Source organism: Tursiops truncatus, chromosome 16, assembly GCF_011762595.2.
Source record: "Tursiops truncatus isolate mTurTru1 chromosome 16, mTurTru1.mat.Y, whole genome shotgun sequence".
Classification (NCBI taxonomy): Eukaryota; Metazoa; Chordata; class Mammalia; order Artiodactyla; family Delphinidae; genus Tursiops; species Tursiops truncatus.
In genome coordinates, this window is record NC_047049.1 from 39,858,033 (window position 1) to 39,883,185 (window position 25,153).

General features: G+C 38.0%; 1 protein-coding gene and 1 long non-coding RNA gene across 4 annotated transcripts in view; one reads left to right on the plus strand and one right to left on the minus strand.

The window, feature by feature from the left end:
* Window positions 1-16,963, plus strand: part of PRKG1 (protein kinase cGMP-dependent 1) — a 1,078,644-nt gene extending 1,061,681 nt beyond the window's left edge. For both annotated transcript variants that reach the window (XM_033841580.2, XM_033841582.2), the window contains exons 13-18: window positions 1,978-2,119; window positions 3,250-3,413; window positions 9,061-9,183; window positions 9,265-9,327; window positions 10,562-10,628; window positions 12,455-16,963. In XM_033841580.2, the coding sequence (XP_033697471.1) occupies window positions 1,978-2,119; window positions 3,250-3,413; window positions 9,061-9,183; window positions 9,265-9,327; window positions 10,562-10,628; window positions 12,455-12,553 (658 nt within the window). In that variant the 3' untranslated portion in view covers window positions 12,554-16,963. The remainder of the gene's footprint in view (window positions 1-1,977; window positions 2,120-3,249; window positions 3,414-9,060; window positions 9,184-9,264; window positions 9,328-10,561; window positions 10,629-12,454) is intronic.
* The window catches only part of LOC117308450 (uncharacterized), a 108,456-nt gene that overhangs the window by 29,678 nt on the left and 53,625 nt on the right, over window positions 1-25,153 (minus strand). Inside the window, exons 2-3 of one of the 2 annotated variants that reach the window (XR_012327009.1) lie at window positions 12,568-12,620; window positions 11,040-11,136 (exon numbers count right to left, since the gene is read on the minus strand). This is a non-coding gene — a long non-coding RNA (uncharacterized lncRNA). The remainder of the gene's footprint in view (window positions 1-11,039; window positions 11,137-12,567; window positions 12,621-25,153) is intronic. The other variant, XR_004522437.2, reaches the window with a different exon arrangement.

Genomic DNA, 25,153 nt, shown 5'->3' on the forward strand with positions numbered 1-25,153 from the left:
AAGGGAAACAGATCTGTTGCCCAGCATCGCAACTGCAGAAATAACTCTTCTTCTAACAGGAAGCAAGAATTGTAGGCTTTTGAAAAGGCCCACCCATATTGCAATTAGACAGTCCTGCTACAAGGAAGTAATCAATTTTCGTATTAAAACAAGGCATGTAGTGTGAAAAAAGACAAAGCTCTATTCTATGTACTGTTTTGTTTAGATTGTTTTGCTTTGCTGTGCTCTCCATTGAGAAGGGATTGAAGTCATGTACAGCACTCAGTATAAAGTTGCTCATTAATTATCTACACATGGATGCTTACTATTTCAGGCAAATGATCTCTCAAAGAAATATGCTGCTCTTGATAGACAAACATACTTAATTAAGGACAAAGATGAAAGGACCTTTAAGGTACTATTCTAATCCCTTTCCCAATACACAGGATTATATAGTGTTGGTTCTGCAAAGACAGCTCCAAGTCAGCAAACAATTGCAGCATAATGTATACCATTCATTTCCTAATATAGATGCAATTCTTCTCAAACCTTTTCTTGTCCTTATAGATTCACCATTGTTCCATCCAGATATTGTTGAAGAGAGATACTAGAAACCTAGTGATTACAGTTAAGAGTCTAGTATCTAGAGGAGTAGATATCATCATGCCCTGAATTGTATTTCAAAAGAAGGATATTCCCTTTGGGAAGAGCTAATTATTTCAGTGACAACTCAGGGGACATTAGTAGTTAAAATGCAGACTATACCTTTCTGGAAGGCACTGCCTATTTCTAAAACATGACCTGAAAGATGGCTGCTTTAGCCTTAGATTCACTGATAAATTTTGCAAGATAGCAGCTGTATCGTACTTTTCGGTTTGTTAGAATTTATTTCTCAATATTGAAAAAGAAGCAAATGTGAGCAAGATGCAAACTGGTATCAGTGACTCTCGTGAAAGCAAGCTCTGGGCCTCCGCTTTGCTGCATGTTCCCCAAAACCACCTGAGTGCTTGCTGTCCTGTTACATCTCAGCCAACTCAAGAGCTGATGTTCACACTAATGTTCTTGAATTTTCATGAAATTATTTAATTGCATTTACTACTACTTGGGAAAGAAGAGGGGAAAAAAAAGTAGTTTATCTTTCTAAGGGATTCCATAGGGAAAAAAAAACAGGTAAAGTATAAAGGTTCTTCCCTAGAACCAAGGAGTCAACCTTAGATGCCAAGGTTTTTTTCCTTTACTGTTATTTCATTAAATAAACACACACTCACGCACACATACACGTACAGAGAGACAAAGAGCTTTCTTGCTAAACATCATAATCAAGTTTAATAAACATTCCCTTCCAATTACCTTTTTCCTTCTTATCTTTTAGCTCCATCTTTTCCTTCTAATAAGAAGGCAGTAGCATAGGAAATAGATATTATTTGTCTTGCTGACAGAAGCTTCAGACAGAATACTTAGATTGCGATCTGTTATCAGTAGCGTTGTAACTCATTTCCAAAGTGGTTCTTTGAAAACATTAACTTTTATTCACACTCATGAGCCACATCTCTATTATTTAGAAAGATTTTAAAAACTAAGAATAAATATGACTAAACTCATAAACCGTTCTTTAAAAAACACCCCTTGGTAGACGAGGTCTAAAATAGGATTTGCCTCTCTTCTGCCCACCTCTGTAACTTTGCCTTTTAACATTGGAGTGGGCTGTTGTGAGGAATCCACGAAGTACATGAAACGTGGTATGTGCTTGACCTCCTCTTCAGTATATTCAGGAAGTTAGATTTAACCATCCTACTCATAAGGGCAAAGAATTCCTTGACTTAACCCTCAGATGCTTTTTAAAACCGAGTATCCAAAGGTAGCCCTATGACATTTGGCCAGTAGGACACTGGTCTCTGGGGTCACATTCTGACGTAGGAATATAGTGATGTGAGAAACTGACCCTTATTAGACAAACTAATTTCTTTCCTACTTTTTATTCCATTTTCTGTGTCTCAGAGGTTCATTTGAAGATTCTACAACCAGATTTTACACAGCATGTGTGGTAGAAGCTTTTGCCTATCTGCATTCCAAAGGAATCATTTACAGGGACCTCAAGCCAGAAAATCTCATCCTAGACCACCGAGGTTACGCCAAATTGGTCAGTGTGTTTCACACATGGTTTCTGCCCTGCACTTTAAAATACTGGCTAATGAACAGGCTGTAGCGTTACTGTTTTCAACTAACTATTCTTTCAAGTTATGTAAAGGTTATGAGAAATTAAATTGGCTAGGTTTTAATTAATAATGTGCTGGCAAAACATGCTTAAATAGGCTCACGCTTGCTTGCATGTGTTCGTAGACCCAGAAAAGCTTCGTAGAAGTCCTATGTCTAGCTGGGTTTCTGCCATCCAAAGGGAATAGGTCATATGTGGAGAACCATGAATCATTATCTTAAAGAATACTGTAATGCTAATGGAAAAAAAGGGCTTGCTGGCAATGTTATCCAGGCCATGTTAGTAATAATATTAGTAATAATAAAATTGGCCAAGAGCTCTAAAGATCTACAGTAGAAGGGAAGTTCTCTTATTTTAAAATGTGTAACTTTTGTAGACTTTGGATCTTTCAGTGCCTGATTCTGTTTTTTAAATTTTTGGAATTTTTATTCAACCTATGATTTTCAAAGTAATCACATCAATGATAGTTAATTATTTGTATTCTCAACCAGTTGTTTTAGAAAAAAATGCTTTTCTGCATTTGAGGCTCCTGCTTCAAAAGTTTTCTAGAAACATGAAGAATACGTTTCGATTTTATCTCTTTGTTTTCCAAGGACAGAGTTATTGGTCCCATAGCTTTGTAACTCAGCTCCTTCAACAATAAAAATGGCTTCTCAATTAACACTAAGTGAATTGTCAACTTCATTAAGTCCAGGAGATATCTGGAAAATATGCCTGAGTAAAGGAGAAATTATTTGTTTATACCCCAACCTCCACTGGCATAAAAGAAGGAAAAATGGAAAGTATTTCCATAAAGAAAAGTTTGCCTTTATTTTCGGTGACGTGAATTTTATCCTATGTTAAAGTTTCAACTTTTCCTTTTGAAACTGAGCTTGAGCAGGGAGGCTTTGTTTGTTCGAAATATACAGAGGACTTCTTTTAGAAGACAGGACTACAATAGTTCAAATCTGTTTTTATTTTATTATCATCATCAGCATACGTCAACAAAGTAGCTTTTTGCTTTTAAGCTTAATCAAAAGTGGCTTGGAATATCTTGTTTTTTCTCTCTTTGTAAGGTTGATTTTGGCTTCGCAAAGAAAATAGGATTTGGAAAGAAAACATGGACTTTTTGTGGGACTCCAGAGTATGTAGCCCCAGAGATCATCCTGAACAAAGGCCATGACATTTCAGCCGACTATTGGTCACTGGGAATCCTAATGTATGAACTTCTGACTGGCAGGTATGGACATTGATAGAGAACTGCTGATAAAAATAGACCAGCAAACAGCTACACACTCCTGTCTTTGTCACTCTGGCGAGACCATCTTAAAGTACTTTCACCAGATCTTGTTACCATACTTTTTAATTAGTTATGCAGATAATCAGGAATTCATAAAGTAAAAACTAAAATGGGTCAGATGAGGGGAACAAACTCAACATCAACTCTCATTATTTATACATATGTGAATGTGGAATCATCTAGTGTCTTTCTGTGAGATCTCTGAGCCTAGTCATTTAGCCAGCAAGGAAGATGAAAGTCATATAAAAATATAGAGTCAACTATTTGTAGAAATAAGAGAAACTGTTAGCAATTGTTATATCTAAATGAGATGTAAATGCTTTGCAGATCTGTTGTGTAATAATATTGTAGTCTTCAACAACTTAAAAAAGGTACTGTGGATACGACCAGGTATAAAACGGACTATAAACTCAAGGAAAAGAGGAACAAATATGCCACCAAGCCCTGTGCTCAGGACAATAATTAAGAAGGTCATTATGAACTGAAGAGTTCAGAAGAAGGTTAAGTTTGTCCAGGGAGGCTTTTGAAGAGCGTAGGACTAGCTGGGCCTTGCAGGAGGAATACAGAGAGCAAAGTTCACTCCAGGCAGAAAGGCATGGCTTAAATAGAGGGGGAGTAGTGGGCAAAGACATGAAAAAGGTTCATGTTAAGAAAAGATGGGAGATCCAAAAAGAGTCATCTTTCAAGAATCATGATTGCTGTACCTCAGTGTTTGGACTCCATCCAGAGAGGGACTCATGGAGGATTTTCTGATAAAGGAGTGACATGTGTTGTGGTGTTCAAGGAAAACAAGCTGGCAGTAATGGGTAGAGCAAATTGGAAGAGGGATGGGGAGGCTAGTTTGAAGATAATTCCCATAATTCAGATCTAAGAAGAAGCATGCAGTGGAATGTGAAAGAATTACTTAAGAGAACTTAGTAGCTACAGTGAAAATGAGAGGAAGATGGGACTTTCAGTCTCATGGTTATTTGTGCGGATTCAGTGAATCTATTAAGCAATGAGAAAGTCTAGAACATAGGAAGCACTCCATTGATGCTAACACCTACTACTAGTACTACCATTGCCAGGAACAGTTATGTGGTGGTTTTTATTTCACTTGTAGACATTTTGAATTTATTTATTTATTTATGGCTGCGTTGAGTCTTCGTTGCTGCACACGGGCTTTCTCTAGTTGCAGAGAGTGGGGGCTCTTTGTTGTGGTGCACAGGCTTCTCATTACGGTGGCCTCTTCTGTTGCGGAGCACGGGCTCTAGGCTCATGGGCTTCAGTAGTTGTGGCCCACGGGCTTAGCTACTCCACAGCACGTGGGATCTTCCCAGACCAGGGCTCGAACCTGTGTCCCCTGCACTGGCAGGCAGACTCTCAACCACTGTGCCACCAGGGAAGCCCACTTGTGGACATTTTATACCATTACTCTTGAAACATCTTATGTTGACTTCAAATTAATAAACCTCGTTGGTGTTTTCTGTTAATTTTAGATGAAAGATACATAGGCAAAGGCAGTTAAATACCACAGGAGAAATGATTCAGAGAAACATGGGAAGAGTTCAACTTGTTATCTAAAATTTCTTTGCAGCTGTTGAAAGCATGATCTCTTTAAAAAAGTAACTTCAACAAATGTCTGTAAGTGTTCACAGATGAAAATTAGTAAACTTGCAGACCTCAAGAACAGTACAAAGCTGAAAATCATATTATAAGCAACAGAAAAACAGAATAGCAATTAAAAACCCAGCCAGGAAGGTAGTAGATAGACCTCAGGAAAAAAGGATATAGAAATTATTACAGAAAGAAGATACAGAAGTCCAAGGAAATAGGAAAAACAACTATGTATATGAAGAGACGATTACAAGTGGGATAGAAAACATACTCAATTACATGATAGAAAATTCATGACATAGACCAGTCACAGATGGTCTCAGTGGATCATTTTGATCAACAGTAACCATGGGGAAACAGAGTCATAACACCACCATGTGTCCTAGTGCAATTTCCTAGCTTCAATGATAAGGAATAATTATATAGTCTCTAAGCTACAAAAGCATGTCATATATGATGATGGGAGTGAGGAGGATTAGAATTCAAGTTGTTGGCCTCAACCTCCTCTATAGCACCTTTAATGCCAAAAGATAGAATATTAAGAACTATGTAGTTCTGAGAGAGACAGAGTACAACTCAACTAATTTATACAAAATTAAGTTATTCTTAAATTATTCTTAAAATATAAAGACAACATATAAAGTGTGTACCCCAGGGCTTCCCTGGTGGCACAGTGGTTGGGAGTCCGCCTGCCGATGCAAGGGACACGGGTTCGTGCCCCGGTCCGGGAAGATCCCACATGCCGCGGAGCCTGGGCGTCCGGAGCCTGTGCTCCGCAGCAGGAGAGGCCACAACAGTGAGAGGCCTGCATACCGCATATTAAAAAAAAGCACTTAAAGTGTCAACCCCAGGGCTTTCTTAGAAACACTACTGTATGACCAAGTCAACTAAGAGATGAATGAAAATAAATTTGGTTATTGAGCAGAATGGAAATGTTATAGTCTTTGGCAATTTTAAAAGTTAAGCTGGGAGAGAGAAGGTAGGAATGACTATAGGAATACTTATTGCTCATAATTCACAACTAGGATTACAATTGAATTATGTCGTTATAAAAAAGAAAACTCCGAAGTGTTTAAAATATTTTTTCTTTAAAATTTATTGGAGTATAGTTGATTTACAGTGTTGTGTGTCAGTTTCAGGTGTACAGCAAAGTGATTCAGTTATACATATAGCTATTCTTTAGATTCTTTTCCCATATAGGTTATTACAGAATATTGAGTAGAGTTCCCTCTGCTATACAGTAGGTCCTTGTTGGTTACCTATCTTATGTAGAGTAGCATGTGTGTATTCATCCCTCCCTGCTACGTTTCCCCTTTGGTAACCATAAGTTTGTTTTTGATATCTGTAACTGTTTGTTTTGTAAATAAGTTCATTTGCTTTTTTTAAATTAGATTCCACATATGAGTGATATATGATATTTGTCTTTCTCTGGCTAACTTCACTCAGTGTGATAATCTCTAGGGCCATCCATGGTGCTGCAGATGGCATTATTTCATTCTTTTATTATGGCTGAGTAATATTCTACTGTATATATGTACCACCCCTTCTTTATCCACTCCTTCACTGATGAACAATAAGGTTGCTTCCACGTCTTGCCTATTGTAAACAGTGCTGCTGTGAACATTGTATCATGTTTTTCTCCAGATGTGTATGCCGAGGAGTAGGATTGCTGGGTCATATGGTAGCTCTATTTTTAGTTTTTTAAGGAACCTCCATAGTGGCTGTACCAATTTACATTCCCACCAACAGTGCAGGGAGGGTTCCTTTTTCTCCCCACCCTCTCCAGCACTTATTATCTGTAGACTTTTTCATGATGGCTATTCTGACCAGGGGAGGTGATACCTCACTGTAGTTTTGATTTGCATTTCTCTGATAATAATTAGCGATGTTGAGCATCTTTTCATGTGCTTTTTGGCCACCTGTATGTCTTTTTTGGAGAAATGTCTATGTAGGTCTTCCACCCACTTTTTGATGGGGTTTTTTGATAGAGAGTAATCCCTTGTTGGTTGCTTCATTTGGAAATATTCTGTGGGTTGTCTTTTCGTTTTGTTTATGGTTTCCCTTTGCAAAAGCTTTTAATTAGGTCCCATTTCTTTGTGTTTTTAATTTCTAGGAGGTGGATCCAAAAAGATTGCTGTGATTTATGTCCAAAAGAGTGTTCTTCCTATGTTTTCCTCTAGGAGTTTTATAGTATCAGCCTTATATTTAGGTCTTTGATCCATTTTGAGTTTTTGTGTTTGTTAGGGAGTGTTCTAATTTCGTTCTTTTACATGTAGCTGTCCAGTTTTCCCAGCACCACTTATTGAAGAGACTGTCTTTTCTCGCCTCCTTTGTTGTAGATTAATTGACCAGAGGTGCATGGGTATACTTCTGGGCAAAAACATTTTTTAATGTTGTTGGTGAAGAAGCACATATTGAAATTAACTTCAAGTAAAATTAAATTGAATACTTTGTATTTCCACATATTGCCTGAATATCTTGGCCAGAACACGCATGGCTTGCAAAAACCACAAAAGTCACCTTTAATAAAATTATGTTAGAAAGAACAAAAATCAATGCAAAAATATAAATTAGAACCAACATTAAGTTGATAACAAGAAAAACCAAGATGTGGTGGTTCTTCATGTTTAAAGTGAAAATAAAAACTGGCAAATTAACTTGAGAGTAGAGAGAATATTCAATCATAGCATTATGTAAAGAGAAAATTCTTAGAATACTAAATAGAATTGGATGGTAATACATTATAAAGAGTGGTTTAACGTGACAGTTAATGACAAATAGAAAGTACTTGTTACAGAAAATAGGGACAAAACCTTAATGCACACAGCCCTTTTTAAGCAATTCATTGTTTTCAACTTTCTCAATAGAAGGAAATATTTGAACTGCTAATTTTATGGATAGACAAAAAATAATCCAGAAAACGTCTTCCCCCAAGAAACATGAACGAGCCCTATATAAGGAGATTAATTAATTCCAAAGAAATCAGCTGTCAAGGCACATCATAACCTCCCTTCTGAACTGTGGGAAAGTTGATGGAAGGAGCTGACTTTAGTCACATCTGTATTCCCTGAGCCTGGCACAAAGCCACAGTCCAAGGATGGATAGGTAAATAACCCAACAGATCTGGCTTATGAGGGACTGGGTATCACATCCTTTCTAACAAAGAGGATGTCTTGCATTAGGTTATCTGAGGATGGATAAAGAGGGAGAAAAGGATAGGAAGAGCACTGTTCTGTAGAAGCATTAGTTCAACAAATATTTACTGACCACTTACTATGTGTTAGGCATTCCACCAGACTCTGGGAATACCAGCAGGGACTGGAAGGGAAGACAGACATAAAACAAATACTCATCAAAATGAAGTAGTTACCAAGTATAGTAAGTGGCATACAGGGTTCTATAAGAGTGTAACAGGGGAATCTAACTTAGACTAAAGTTTAAATTCCAGCATTAGATTGATTAGATTATTACATTAGGTTTGTTGGTTGATAATGTTTATATGATTCGTTACATTTGGGTGATCAGAGCAGGCCTTTTTGAGATAAGTGAGGCATTAGCCAGGAGGCCTGGGAAGTACCTAACAGTGCCCTGAGGTGGGAGAGTGCTGGGTACTTCAGAGGAGCAGAGAAAGGCTGGTCTACCTGGATCCCAGGGAGTGAGCACGGTAATGGCAGGAGATGGGGTCATACCAGTGATGTTCTTGTAGCCCATTCTAATGATGTTGGACTTCATCCCAAGTGTAATCAGTGAGCTGATAAGTCACCTGCACTGAAAAGAAATGAGGGGCACAGTGGACACACTTGACCCATTTATGGGTTTTGCTAAACAATTTGCTTGGAAACATTTCCACACTGTTTTGCCATTAATCAAGTTTCATTTCACTATTAATATATGTCCCCAAATAAGAACTGTCATTTGTGGAGTTATAACAATAAGTGTTCTTATTTAGAAAACCAAGTACTATCTCTTTTCATGTCTCTCATTCTTGCAGCCCACCTTTCTCAGGCCCAGATCCTATGAAAACCTATAACATCATATTGAGGGGGATTGACATGATAGAATTTCCAAAGAAGATTGCCAAAAATGCTGCTAATTTAATTAAAAAACTATGCAGGTAAGCATTTCAACCACATTATTTTTTAAAGGATCATAATATGGAAACAATTAGATTCCTTAACAATTATTTTATTTTTAGGGATAATCCATCAGAAAGATTAGGGAATTTGAAAAATGGAGTGAAAGACATTCAAAAGCACAAGTAAGTGTTCTTTCCTTATAACTTTAGGTTTGAGAGTTCAGAAAGTATTTTCCCAGGCTGATGTTTTTAAGGTAGTGGTTGTATATAACTGATGCAATTAATTAGTCTATGGGAATATCCAAGGAGACATGTAGACTAGTTAGCCTTGTTATTTAAGACCTTTCGAGTTGCGTCTCTGGGACTTTATTTAGACACATCTGACCCTCTGACATTCTAAACAACAGATTCACTGACTTTAGTTTTTCCTGACTCAAACTAACTAGCACTTTTCCTCTTGAGCATGAAGAAGAAATACATATTTTTAATCCTGGAATTCTCTTCTCTACCAGAATATTAAAAACAAAAGTACTCCACCATCTATCATGCCTCATTTCCTTGACTCAACCTAAAATATACTTTTCCAACCATTTCCTAGTTAAGAGTACAGTCTTTTTTCTCTGTCATAGCATCTATTTTCTTTTTCCAAGCAATAGTAGCATCTTGAATATCAGACCTTATCCATGTTGACTGGATGTATCTGAAGCTAAACTAAGACCATATTGGTTTTTCCCTATTAGTCTGTTTCTGTAACATGCACAGGAGATTCACATATCTACCAAGAGGAATGTGTTTACCCTATGAATGTCTAAAAGGCCTGCCAGGAATTTGGTGTAAGCATTTGTGAATGATGAAACCTTTCAAAGACAACAACAACAACAAACCTTCTGTGATATTTGGCCCCCATTTCTACAGAAAAGCCATACGCAAAATACCTTTATTCTACCAAAAAGAAAAAAGAAAGAAAATGGGATACTTAGAGACCAAGACAGTGATGTGAACAGGTTAATTAACTGAGGCTGCCCACTGAATCAGTGACAAAGATGGAAAGATAATTTTCTGTCCTGACAATTCATGCCCTGATTCTACCTTCTTAAAATAAATCTCCTGTAGGGCCCAGCATATTATGACATTTATTAAGTTATAATGATTGTGTAGGAACAAGGTCCGAGAGACATTATGACTGAAATTACTAGAATAAAAAGGAGTTGCTTTCTAATTGGTGTCTAAAATTTTCACAATTAGATTTTTTTAAAAATATGCATTCCATTTAATAAGCTAATATTTAAAAACATGCAGTTAAATTGAAAATGTTTGCCTGTTTTCCATCAGTCATGGACATCATATATAGGTTGCAATGCGAAGACTTCAGCTGAGGTAAAATGTGTTTAACTGTCTACTTCTTTTCCTTTCTTAGATGGTTTGAGGGCTTTAATTGGGAAGGCTTAAGAAAAGGCACCTTGACACCTCCTATAATACCAAGTGTAAGTAGACTTTCCAGCTTGTACTAGTGTGACACACGTGAAGGTGTTTGTCAGTCATCAAAGGTCTGCTATTTTTACATTTTTATCCTATGATCAGATTAGAAACTATAGGAGAAATACCAGATTAAAATAGTGACATCTTCTAAAATCCAAGCTTAAAAACGGTGTTAAATATTGACAGAAGAGTATCATGAATCTTTTTTTCCTCGTAATATAAAACCTTTATACATCTTTGCCCAAGAATATATTCACCTTATTTAGTCATATTCATGAATTACCACCAAAACTATGTACACTGTTTTAAATTTCTGCACATACATCTTCTCTCTATACAAGATGCCATAAGTTCTTAACAATTTAGTGTGTACTTGAGTATACTTGGTGTGAGTTAGGATTATCTGCTATTGTTACCTTCTGTTTATGATTTCAGTTCACTCTCCACCATGGTCTGTCTCCAAGAGTCCAACCCAAATGGACCACAACAAAACATTCACGGCCCTTTGGTTTCCTGTTGGGTGTGGTCAACAGTCCAGCAATCAGTTTCAACAGCTTTCAATTCCTGGCCTATATTGTCTCACTTACGCCCCACATAGCTCCTCTTCCCCTGCCCACATAGTACTCTGAAGCACTCCTAAGCACAATGGTGTTCTTTTAAATTCTCTTTTCTTAACACATTAGGTGTTTTGTTAAACTGCTAATCCACTAAGTCAACTAAGTGTTTACACGCTATTAACCTGAAATAGATTTCAATTGACTGCATTTATAGATACAATACTATATCTAGCTAATAAAATGTGATGTGTCTCAACTAAGGAGGAGAGGGCTGCTTTGCAGTCCTGAACCTTTCATTTATATACTTCCTTTTTCTGGGACTAATTTAAGATCACTTCTTCTACAGAAATATTTTTCCTACTTCTAAGATTTATTTCTACGCTAATATTTATGTTTATTCACAAAGCAAATTACAGATGCTAACTGCATTCATAAAGTTTTACTTTTAGAACAAGAACAGTATAAGAAACTTGAAGAGGTAAATATTAAGTCTAAATTATCCTAACTTATATTTACCAGGGGTCTCCTTTTATGCAATCAGTAGTGTTAAATTATATGGGGGAAATGCATATATATATATATATATATATATATATATATAAAAAATAGAATATGAGGTCCTAAATATTATAGAATATAAGGGAAATTAAAGTGTTTCTTTACTGCTTTTACTCATGCTCTGCAGATTGGACTTTGCCCAGTAAACTTGTAAGAGTTTTTGCTTAAGGTTAGAAAGGGCTTTTTATCATACTTAGAATAAATACACGGAAATCCTTAAGATGACTTCTGCCTATTTCTCATTTCACTCCCCTCCTCTTTTATACAGTAGCCAAATTGACCTCTTTTAGATACTTCATAGCATGGAGCTCTCTCTTTCTCACCTCAGGACCTTTGCATGTGCTATATACCCTCTTTATGGAAACCATTAATTCTTAGGTTTAATACTTTTTCCACAATCACTCTTTTTTACTCATGACACCTTGTACTTTTTCTTCATAGCACTAACCAAAGTTTATAATTATCTACAGCTATAATTATTTGTTTGAATCACACAATTTATTCTTTCCTAGAGTGTAAACTCCATGAGGGCAAGAGCCATGTCTATTTTTATTCACCACTATAACCCCCAATACAAAGGACAAACCTGCTCATGGTAGACATTCCAAAAATAGCCACTGAATACAGACTGAATAAAGAATGTTTTAAAAATCTAGCTTGGAAGGCCCCTAAAAAAAAAAATCAGAAAATTTTACCGTTCGTTCTCTTGTTCGCAGGTCGCATCACCCACAGACACAAGCAATTTTGACAGTTTCCCTGAGGACAATGACGAACCACCACCTGACGACAACTCAGGATGGGACGTAGACTTCTAATGTATTTCTCTTACCTGCTTCTGCCTTGCTGAAGACAGCTTTTTCTGAGACACAGCTGCCAGCAAACCTGAAAGAAAGAGAGAAGATTAGTGCTCGGGGTCACCATGATGCCTTTGATCGATGCTGCTCCAGTAACTACAGTGGCATTAGGACTTATTGCTTAGATGACAATAGTGCTCTTTACATGTTTTCTGTTTGAACCTAAAAATAGCAGTTGACATGGTGGTCCTGAAGCAAAGCCTTTCACCAGTAAAGAAATGTTTTCTATTGTTGCAATGACCTTGCTTTGCTCTGATTATAATTTGAAAGACTGTAAGAAACACTTCAAAGAGAGTCAGTACCTTGCTAGAATTATCAAGAAGATCAAAAAATAATATATTGGGTACGACAGATTAGATTACTGTGGTACAAAAACTGGACTCTTCCCTTTCTTCAAGTGAGGGTTGTAGACTCTGTTACTGCAAGCTGGTGTAAATACCGTATACAAGAGGACCACACATCTGCTGGTCACAGAGTTCATGTCAAACCAGTGCTAGAAGTTTCATGATTTTCTTTCCCAGCAGTGCTGATGACGAGACTGAATGTTACCTTTCCTTTCTGACAGATTTTAAAAACTGATATGATCAAAGCACAACTGCTATGGAGTCTGCAGAGAAGTCTCATAGCAGGTATATATGTGTTTTCACAGAGGACTGAAGAACACAACATGCATGATATTTGTTTCTTTTTCATAAATTGGCATGACAGAGTGGGACAAAAGCAATTCACAAACCATTTCATATTTTTTTAAATAGCGTGCTTAAAGATGGTCCTGGAAATAAATGACTAGCAGCCAACTGGTTTTTATTTATCTCACACACCCTCAAACTGAGGCTTAAAATATTCCCTTTTATAAAAATAAACCCTTAGGGTAGGGTAGGGTGGGGTGGGTTGGAGAGGGATGAAGATCCACCCAAAAAAAAAAAAAAAAACTATATATAGGTGCTATGTATATCTTTCATCTGTAAATGTCAGTGTCTAAACAGACAACACAAATTCTAATCATTACATGTGTAGCCAGAGAATCAAGCATTTTCACTAAATTTATCAAACCAAACTTCTGTCAGATTTCACTCATACGACATAGTCTAGGGTTGAGGGAGACACAGCACAGTCTAGGGTTGAGGGAGAAAGGTGACAAAAAATATATTTGAACTAGCTTCTTGTCTTAGGCCTGAACCAAGAAAAGAAAAGAAAGCAAGCACAAAATCATTAAGATTCACCCGATGAGAACCCTTACCTATGTGAGGTCAGGGAACAAGACAAGAACCTGGGCAGGTGTGATGACCTTTTTGTCAATGGGCAAGGAGTCTATTAGCATGTGAAAGGAGGAAAGGAGTAGAAACAGGAACCCGATTTCTTAAAAGTAAATTGGAGCTAAGTAGAACAGAAATACTACAATTCTGAAATATCAGACTAGCTAGGAAAGACCAGATTTGAAATATCGAATTGATTTGCTTTTTCACATGGGGAAAAGTTGGCAGGCCGGTTGACAATTACTAGCTGTCAAAAGTAGCACAGCCATTTGGAGCTTTTCCTGGACAAGTAGCATTGTACCTCCTTAGACAAATGTATAATTTTATGAGCTGTCATCCTGATTTGGAACTGTATATGAACATGGCATATTAAACAGAGGTTTGATCTTTTCCCGTAGAGAGTGTTTAAAAAGTCAATCAAATATAGACAGTTCTGCAAAACATATGTCCACCGAGATTATATAGTATCCAAGAAGGCATATATTATGATTTTTGTTTGAATTTTTCATACCAAGACTACTTTAGAATATGATATGTTATCAAAATATAAAAATCTAAGAAACATTTGGAAAATAAGAGTATTAAGGGCATATTATATATAATTAGAATAAATTTAAATGAAATTTTGATCCTAAGATATTATTATTATTCCTGTATTATCGGATTTTTCCCTCCCTGTTTCTCAAAATTGAACTATTCCTCAAAATACTCAACTTCTTCTACAGATATTAGAAGATAAAATTAAACATATCAAGTTAAAATCCAGCTATGAATGCTACTTCAGAAGTTTAATATTGCTTTTAATTGGGCTTTTAAAAATATAATTTCAATGTTATTAGTCAACGTTCAGTGATTTTTTTTTTAAAGACAGTGGTGTAGGCGTGCTAAAGGTTTGCTAGAATATTAAATTCACCTAGTCATTTTAAGTAAGAGAATCTTCTCCTGCAACTTTTTAAATATTCCAATAGCCCCAGAGATTAGCACTTACTGTGGATTTGGAACTATGGTTCAAGTCTAAGACAACCAATATGTACAAGTTCTATAGAAAATGAAGAAGCAGCATTCAGCATAATGTAACTGTAGGTCATTTCTCCCACTTGTTAATGCATCTTTGTTCATTTCACCTGTGGCATTACATTAGGATGTCTAAAGCAATCACCAATAAAGGTGAACTACATCTTTCAAGAATTACTAAGAGAAAACATTCATCTAATTTTCAACATTGAATTTTAAGGATTTAAATCTGTCTTAATGAAGACACTAGGGCTAAAATTCATGGTCAGCTTCATAAAAAGCACATCTCACTTTATTTCTGAATTTTTCATGCCCCCTCTATTTTCTTCCACTAAAGAACATCCAGATAAGTTAGAATAGCGCCAACTTGTTTGATTTGTTAACTGACTTTCTTGTTAATACTTCAAGTATGGGAAATAAGGGCTTTCTGTGTGTCTTGACTCACAGGAAAACTGAAAACTGCCAAGGAAAGGAGCAATGTAACACCTGAGATAGATTGAATACATTAGGGAAAGTGATTTCTGGAAATTTGCTAGGAATGATATTTGTTTGTCCCTTCTTTGTAATTACTATAGGAATCAGATCTATGTGGCATTTAAAACAAATTTATTTTGATTATATTCTTTACAAATCATAACTTTTACTTAAAATTATGGGATATGCATGTGAATCACACATGTATAATATATAAATTCAACTACTGAATTTTTCTTGTCTCATTTCTAAAAGACTGAACTGATGGTGAACTTAAATTTAAAGAAGTCAGCTACTGCACCGAAAATAAGGATATTAGAGCTGATTTCATACAGTAGAGGTGATTTGTGCATTATCCATTACAATGTTTTCTTTCACAGTAGGACCACAGACAAATATTTATGTAAATAGGTATTTCTGTGTGATATTTTGTGGTACATGTAACTTTTTTTAGTGTTTCACAGCATTATTATTTCATTTAATTTGTACTGAATAATGTTTTTAGGTCCAAGTAGACTTGAATTAATGTCATAATTGTCAGTATTATTGAAAATTATGTCAACTGTACTGTTTATCCATCTGTCCCATAGTTTAGAACATGACCTGGCTATCTGGCATTGTTGCAAGTGCCTTAAATTCATGGCATCCTATTAAAAAAACAAATTTGGTGTTATGCTGCATGACAAAGACAAACACACCTCAAAATGTTGTCCTTTCTTAGCTTGCTGCGTTTTACAGTTCTTTCTGCTAACAATTTATAAGCCTTTATTACATAATATTGATGAATTACAGAAATGATGAAGTTGTTCTCTTATTTCTGTTAAATGTACCAGAGCTGTGTATCTGTTAATGAGATACAGCGTCATTTCTGTGAAATGTATAAATGTATGTGCAGGTCAAATTAATATATGACATACTATCAGTCTGTATACAGGTATTCCTGTTTTGCTAAGCTGTGCAGATTCAGTTAAAAAAAATAAGTGCAGTCAAGTTCTAAAATATCTCATTTTTTAGACTCCATTAACAACAGTACAACTCAAAAGAAAAATTGGAAAATGACTGCTAGCCAAGCCTCGTCACGAAACCAATGATGAAAAAGTACCTTGGTGCACCAGTCAACAAAACAGGATGCTTCCTCTGAGTTCTTGTATATGCAAATCACTTATAAGGCAAGTTTTCAACAGACCTAGAAAGCTAAACATTGAAGGTGTGTTGTTAGCCCTCCTCTTATCTGCCCCTGCATCAACGGACAGAGCTCTGGGACCTTGACAGTGACTCAGAGGTTTGGACTTTCCAAGTATAGGGACATTTCTTGAAGTGTCATCTATCAAATTTATTTCAATGTATGATGTTTTTACAACTGCTCAGTTCTTTTGTATTCTTACAGCTATGGTTATTTGATTGTCCTCTTACAATTCGTTCTACATGAAAGAGTCCTTTGTTAGTCAGAATGCAACAACTGTCATCAAATGGTCCCTGACCACTTGCACTCTTTTGATGTAGATTAAACACTTTTTCATAAACTTAACCTGCTTTGATTTGCTCTGTATTTTTCCTGCAGCTGTAATTGCCGAGTGCCTGTTGTATACTTTATAGAGTTGAAATAAAAAAATAATTACTTTTGAAATTAGTTGATGTTTAATTTCAAACAAGATTTTAGGATAGAATTAATATATTAGAATTGAAATACCATATAGTGCTATTGTAGAATGTCACTATAACAATGTAGAAAATACTTATAACCCAAGTATCCATCATAAAATGATGTGTTATCATCTAATATAAAACTAGTCCAACAAATCAGCTTAAAGAATTCAACAGGGTTACATTAGGCCATCCAGTGTGAAGAGCCACACGAACCTGAAAATTAGCAGTTTTCTGTATGCAACTACCACACCACCACCATCACCACTACTACCACTCACTCCTTTCCGGGCTACCCCTAGCCAAACTCTGAACTAGGCACACCGTCAAAGGGGCAACATACAAGAATACAAGACATGCTAGGAGGGAATTATTTAATATGAAAAGTAACTTCATGAATCTTTGTCTAAGGTTTGTTCACCTAATCCCTCTGTTAAACTTCACATGCATAAAGAATATATATTTAGAGAACAATAAGATTGCGACAAACTCAACTCTCCACAGCCCTGGTGAACATATTGTTGCTACATCCCTTTGCTCCTCACTGCAGTGAATGGTACACAACTTAAAAACTGGCTACAACATAAAGATCCCCTTAATCTAACTGCATTTGTCTTGTTGACATCACATTGCCAGTGACGGTGAATTGAAACCCCTTTTTAATGAAAACTAGAAATTCAATTCGGTTAGCTTTCTCAGACAGAGCCAATAAAATAACCTTAAAAAATATTATGTCACATAGCAATCCAATAATTTCATTTTTCCTACAAATAGAACTGAACTGTAAGTTTTTAGTATTTGTCCTTTAAGTTCTGTTATTTTCACACCCTTGATCTAAGAACCGTCTTCTTTGATCCCAGGTTATTTTTTTTTGTACTAATCACACAGTTTTTGCAGAGGTACACAGATCAATCCTCATGATCATTAGTGGGGTTGGGGGGGGAAGATGGTGAGGATGTTGCATCCATGCCACTGTCACATCTTGTGCATGTTAATTGCAATTGAAGTAAATCACTGAACACTTACTTGACTATGACAATAGGAATCAATACTAAATTTGAGATGAATGAATTGGTAGCACGATCGTCCAAGTTGATCACGTTATGCTTGCAGACCTACCCTGAGATTCCCAGTTATAACCCTGAAAGTGTTATGCACATAATATAGGACAGCCACAATGCTAATGTTCTTTTCCAGAGTCCTATTTACAGTTCTCTTCTGTATTTCATATTTCTCCTTTCTAATTCAAAAGGCCTATAAATTAATAAAATAGTAATGTTTACCTCCGACAACTGTTTTTCACCCAAGGTGAGTCTATGAAGCAAAAGACAAGTCCATCACATGCCAATTAGCAAAGCCAAAAAGGTTACGTCTCAACCTCATGGGAAAAGGAAAAAAAAAAGGAAGAAGGGAAAAACCAAGGCCACAAGCCACAAAGTCTGGCCATGGATTTCATAAAACTTAAGGGACAGGCTCAAAGTATATGTTCTAGAACAATGTTTTCCAAACATCAATGTCGTAAAATGTCTGTAGAAAATATGGTAAAAACATAGATTCCCAGCATCATCTACAGCTATTTTCAGGTACAGTCCAGAAATCTGAATTTATAACAAGCATCTTAGCTTATTCAGATGGAAACAGTTGTATACATTCATGGAAGGGATGCAGGAAAATATGGCCCATGGGAAAGCATTTCAGGAATGGTAGGGTGAAGGAGGAAAGAAAAAAAAAATCTATAGTCATTGACATCCAAAGCCTGTTAAATGACATTTATATTCTACCTATATAGCTGTCCTTTCCATTTTCCATATTCAAATAGTATGTGAATAATAAACTATTTTTGTTAAGGAATACATCCACATCTTGATTTAAAAAGCCAAAACAATAGATTTATACCACTTCAGGTATCTGGTATACCAGGGCAGGATACTAGGAGTTTAATTTGCATGATGGCTCTTAGTCCTCTAGGGAGAAATGATAACAAAGACTCGAGCTTCTGGCTCAGCTGGATTTTTTACTTCAGTTCACCATTCTCCTATTTCCCTCCCTGAGGAATTCCCTGCCCCATGGAAGGCAGGTTTAGGCCTTTGTCTTGCTTTGGCCATTGAAAGGGGAGCCTGTCACTTCAAGCATGAATGTTAAGAGCCAATTCTTGCTTCAACACATCCTCCCTTCCCTCTACTTCCGCGATGGGCAGTTCATCAGTGGCTGTTCCGTCAGCTTCAGAAGCAGAGTGAGGACTGAAATCAAGAGAAGCAGAGCTCCTACCAACCCACAAAGATTTTATGGTGGAATATATTGTTGTTCGGAAATGCTAATATTTGGCTTTACCTATTTTAGCAGCATAACCTTGCCCATTCTGATTGATACAACTAGCACACACAGAAGAAAGCCAAGGCCTGCCTTAGACTCAGCGTGGGAATTCAGCAATGTGAATAACCCACTCTCAGGTAGAAGATAACAGAATATGTCATTAGACCCTGAATGAGGGGCAGTAAAACTGCAGTAAAGCCTTGATGAATTCACTCAAATTCCTAATCCTTTGGCAGAAACTACCTTAAACTCGATATAACAAATATACATTTTAACAGGCTAATGGATAGAAACATGCTTAGAACCCAGACCATCTGAAGTTGGTGCAACAAGTTACTTGGGCCACTTGGGTGAAGACTCAAATTTAGAAGCATGAAGGTTAGTGGCATGAGAAACAAAGACTCCCAATAGAAATCATGTTAGTCACAGGATTGGGGAATTTACAATTCCTAGGGAGAGCACGATCTTCAAGATTTTTCAGAAGAGATGAAAACCTGAGAGTTTTAGTAATAAATACAGGTTGGAATAGGAACAAAACACTGTCTTCACTATAATTATGATGTTATACGTATAAAACTCTTTGCTAGGTTACATGTGCCACAAATTGCTTTGTAAAGTAGTATGAATTACTGGGGCCTTGGTTTCCTTACCCAAAGGAGGATTATTAAAGTTCCTTTAGTAATAAAATTCTGCAATTCTAAGTTTCTTTACTTTTCTGAACCTCCCTTTCTTTATTTTTCAAAAGCAGGGTTTGGCAAACTACAGCCCATGGGCCATATCCGCCCACACCCCCAGTCCATTTTTGTAAATAAAGTTTTATTGGAACAAACCCAATACATATTGTCTAAAGCTGCTTTCACACTACAACAGCATGTGAGTTGAATAGTGAGAAAAAGGCCATATGGCAATTAAAGCCTACATTATTTACCGTCTAGACCTTTCCAGAAAAGTCAACCAAACCCTATTCAAAAGAAAGGGTTTAGGGGGACCTTGAAGATGGCGGAAGAGTAAGACGCGGAGATCACCTTCCTCCACACAGATACACCAGAAATACATCTACACGTGGAACAACTCCTACAGAACACCTACTGAAGGCTGGCAGAAGACCTCAGACCTCCCAAAAGGCATGAAACTCCCCACGTACCTGGGTAGGGCAAAAGAAAAAGAAAAAACAGAGACAAAAGAATAGGGACGGCACCTGCACCAGTGGGAGGCAGCTGTGAAGGAGGAAAAGTTTCCACACACTAGGAAGCCCCTTCGCGGGCGGAGACTGCAGGGGGCGGAGGGGGAAGCTTCGAAGCCGCGGAGGAGAGCACAGCAACGGGTGCGGAGGGCAAAGCGGGAAGATTGCCGCACAGAGGATCGGTGCCGACCGGCACTCACCAGCCCGAGAGCCTTGTCTGCTCACCCGCCGGGGCGGGCGGGGCTGCGAGCTGAGGCTCTGAGGCTCGGGTTTCGGTTTCGGACGGAGCGCAGGGAGAGGACTGGGGTTGGCGGCTTGAACATAGCCTGAAGGGGTTGGTGCACCACGGCTAGCCGGGAGGGAGTCCGGGGAAAAGTCTGCACCTGCCGAAGAGGCAAGAGACTTTTTCTTCCCTCTTTGTTTCCTGGTGCCTGAGGAGAGGGGTTTAAGAACGTTGCTTAAAGGAGCTCCAGAGACGGGCGCGAGCCGCGGCTAAAAGCGCGAACCCCAGAGACGGGCGGGAGACGCTAAGGCTGCTGCTGCCGCCACCAAGGGGCCTGTGTGAGAGCACAGGTCGCTCTCCACACCCCTCTTCCGCGGAGCCTGTGCAGCCCGCCACTGCCAGGTTCCCGGAATCCAGGGACAACTTCCCCGGGAGAACGCACTGCGGGCCTCAAGCTGGTGCAAAGTCACGCCGGACTTTGCCGCCGCAGGCCTGCCCCGCACTCCGTGCCCCTCCCTCCCCGCCGGCCTGAGTGCGCCAGAGCCCCCGAATCAGCGGCTCCTTTAACCCCGTCCTGTCTGAGCAAAAAACAGATGCCCTCCAGCGACCTACACGCAGAGGCAGGGCCAAATCCAAAGCTGAGCCCCTGTGAGCTGTGAGAACAAAGAAGAGAAAGGGAAATCTCTCCCAGCAGCCTCAGAAGCAGCGGATTAAAGCTCCACAATCAACTTGATATACCCTGCATCTGTGGAATACATGAATAGACAACCAATCATCCCAAATTAAGGAGGTGGACTTTAGGAGCAAGATCTATGATTTTTTTCCCTTTTCCTCTTTTTGTGAATGTGTATGTGTATGCTTCTGTGTGAGATTTTGTCTGTATAGCTTTGCTTCCAACATTTGTCCTAAGGTTCTATCCGTCCCTTTTTTTTCTAAATAAGAATTTTTTTAATTCAATAACTTTATTATACTTTATTTTATTTTTACTGTATCTTCTTTCTTTCTGTTTTTCCTTCTTTCCCTCCTTCCTTCCTTCCTCCCTCCCTCCTTTCTTTCCTTCTTGCCTTCTTTACTTCTTTGCTTCTTTCTTTCTTCCTTCCTTCCCTTCTTTCTTTCCTCATACTTCTACTAATTCCCTCTACTTTTTCTCCCTTTTATTCTGAGCCGTGTGGATGAAAGGCTCTTGGTGCTCCAGGCAGGAGTCAGGGCTCTGCCTCTGAGGTAGGAGAGCCACCTTCAGGACACTGGTCCACAAGAGACCTCCCAGCTCCACATAATATCAAACGGCAAAAATCTCCCAGAGACCTCCATCTTAACACCAGCACCCAGCCTCACTCAACGACCAGCAAGCCACAGTGCTGGACACCCTATGCCAAACAACTAGCAAAACAGGAACACAACCCCACCCATTATCAGAGAGGCTGCCTAAAATCATAATAAGGCCACAGACACCCCAAAACACACCACCAGACGTGAACCTGCCCACTAGAGAGACAAGATCCAGCCTCATCCACCACAACAGAGGCACTAGTCCCCTCCACCAGGAAGCCTACACAACCCACTGAACCAACCTTAGCCACTGGAGACAGACATCAAAAACAGCGGGAACTACAAACCTGCAGTCTGCAAAAAGGAGACCCCAAACACAGTAAGATAAGCAAAATGAGAAGACAGAAAAACATATAGCAGATGAAGGAGCAAGATAAAAATGCACCAGACCTAACAAATGAAGAGGAAATAGCCAGTCTACCTGAAAAAGAATTCAGAATAATGATAGTAAGGATGATCCAAAATCTTGGAAATAGAATGGACAAAATGAAAGAATCAGTTAACAAGGACCTAGAAGAACTAAAGATGAAACAAACAACGATGAACAACACAATAAATGAAATTAAAAATACTCTAGATGGGATCAATAGCAGAATAACTGAGGCAGAAGAACGGATAAGTGACCTGGAAGATAAAATAGTGGAAATAACTACTGCAGAGCAGAATAAAGAAAAAAGAATGAAAAGAACTGAGGACAGTCTCAGAGACCTCTGGGACAACATTAAACGCACCAACATTCGAATTATAGGGGTTCCAGAAGAAGAAGAGAAAAAGAAAGGGACTGAGAAAATATTTGAAGAGATTATAGTTGAAAACTTCCCTAATATGGGAAAGGAAATAGTTAATCAAGTCCAGGAAGCACAGAGAGTCCCATACAAGATAAATACAAGGAGAAATACGCCAAGACACATATTAATCAAACTGTCAAAAATTAAATACAAAGAAAGCATATTAAAAGCAGCAAGGGAAAAACAACAAATAACACACAAGGGAATCCCCATAAGGTTAACAGCTGATCTCTCAGCAGAAACCCTACAAGCCAGAAGGGAGTGGCAGGACATACTGAAAGTGATGAAGGAGAAAAACCTGCAGCCAAGACTACTCTACCCAGCAAGGATCTCATTCAGATTTGATGGAGAAATTAAAACCTTTACAGACAAGCAAAAGCTGAGAGAGTTCAGCACCACCAAACCAGCTTTACAACAAATGCTAAAGGATCTTCTCTAGGCAAGATACACAAGAGAAGGAAAAGACCTATAATAACGAACCCAAAACAATTTAGAAAATGGGAATAGGAACATACATATCGATAATTACCTTAAATGTAAATGGACTAAATGCTCCCACCAAAAGACACAGATTAGCTGAATGGATACAAAAACAAGACCCTTATATATGCTGTCTACAACAGACCCACTTCAGACCTAGAGACACATACAGACTGAAAGTAAGGGGATGGAAAAAGATATTCCATGCAAATGGAAACCAAAAGAAAGCTGGAGTAGCAATTCTCATATCAGATGAAATAGACTTTAAAATAAGGACTATTAAAAGAGACAAAGAAGGACACTACATAATGATCAAGGGATCGATCCAAGAAGAAGATATAACAATTGTAAATATTTATGCACCCAACATAGGAGCACCTCAATACATAAGGCAAATACTAACAGCCATAAAAGGGGAAATCGACAGTAACACATTCATATTAGGGGACTTAAACACCCCACTTTCACCCATGGACAGATCATCCAAAATGAAAATAAATAAGGAAACACAAGCTTTAAATGATACATTAAACAAGATGGACTTAATTGATATTTATAGGACACTCCATCCAAAAACAACAGAATACACATTTTTCTCAAGTGCCCATGGAACATTCTCCAGGATAGATCATATCTTAGGCCACAAATGAAGCCTTGGCAAATTTAAGAAAATTGAAATTGTATCAAGTATCTTTTCTGACCACAACGCCATGAGACTAGATATCAATTACAGGAAAAGATCTGTAAAAAATACAAACACATGGAGGCTAAACAATACACTACTTAATAATGAAGTGATCACTGAAGAAATCAAAGAGGAAATCAAAAAATACCTAGAAACAAATGACAATGGAGACACAACGACCCAAAACCTGTGGGATGCAGCAAAAGCAGTTCTAAGGGGGAAGTTTATAGCAATACAAGCCCACCTTAAGAAGCAGGAAACATCTAGAATAAACAACCTAACCTTGCACCTCAAGCAATTAAGAAAGAAGAACAAAAAAAAACCCAAAGCTAGCAGAAGGAAAGAAATCATAAAAATCAGATCAGAACTAAATGAAAAAGAAATGAAGGAAACAATAGCAAAGATCAATAAAACTAAAAGCTTGTTCTTTGAGAAGATAAACAAAATTGATAAACCACTAGCCAGACTCATCAAGAAAAAAAGGGAGAAGACTCAAATCAATAGAATTAGAAATGAAAAAGGAAAGGTAACAACTGACACTGCAGAAATAAAAGAGATCATGAGAGATTACTACAAGCAACTATATGCCAATAAAATGGACAATCTGGAAGAAATGGACAAATTCTTAGAAATGCACAACCTGCCAAGACTGAATCAGGAAGAAATAGAAAATATGAACAGACCAATCACAAGCACTGAAATTGAAAGTGTGATTAAAAATCTTCCAACAAACAAAAGCCCAGGACCAGATGGCTTCACAGGCGAATTCTATCAAACATTTAGAGAAGAGCTAACACCTATCCTTCTCAAACTCTTCCAAAATATAGCAGAGGGAGGAACACTCCCAAACTCCTTCTACGAGGCCACCATCACCTTGATACCAAAACCAGACAAGGATGTCACAAAGAAAGAAAACTACAGGCCAATATCACTGATGAACATAGATGCAAAAATCCTCAACAGGGCTTCCCTGGTGGCGCAGTGGTTGAGAGTCCGCCTGCCGATGCAGGAGACACGGGTTCGTGCCCCGGTCCGCGAAGATCCCACATGCCGCGGAGCGGCTGGGCCCGTGAGCCACGGCCGCTGAGCCTGTTTGTCCGGAGTCTGTGCTCCACAACGGGAGAGGCTACAACACTGAGAGGCCCGCGTACAGTAAAAAAAAAAAAAAAAAA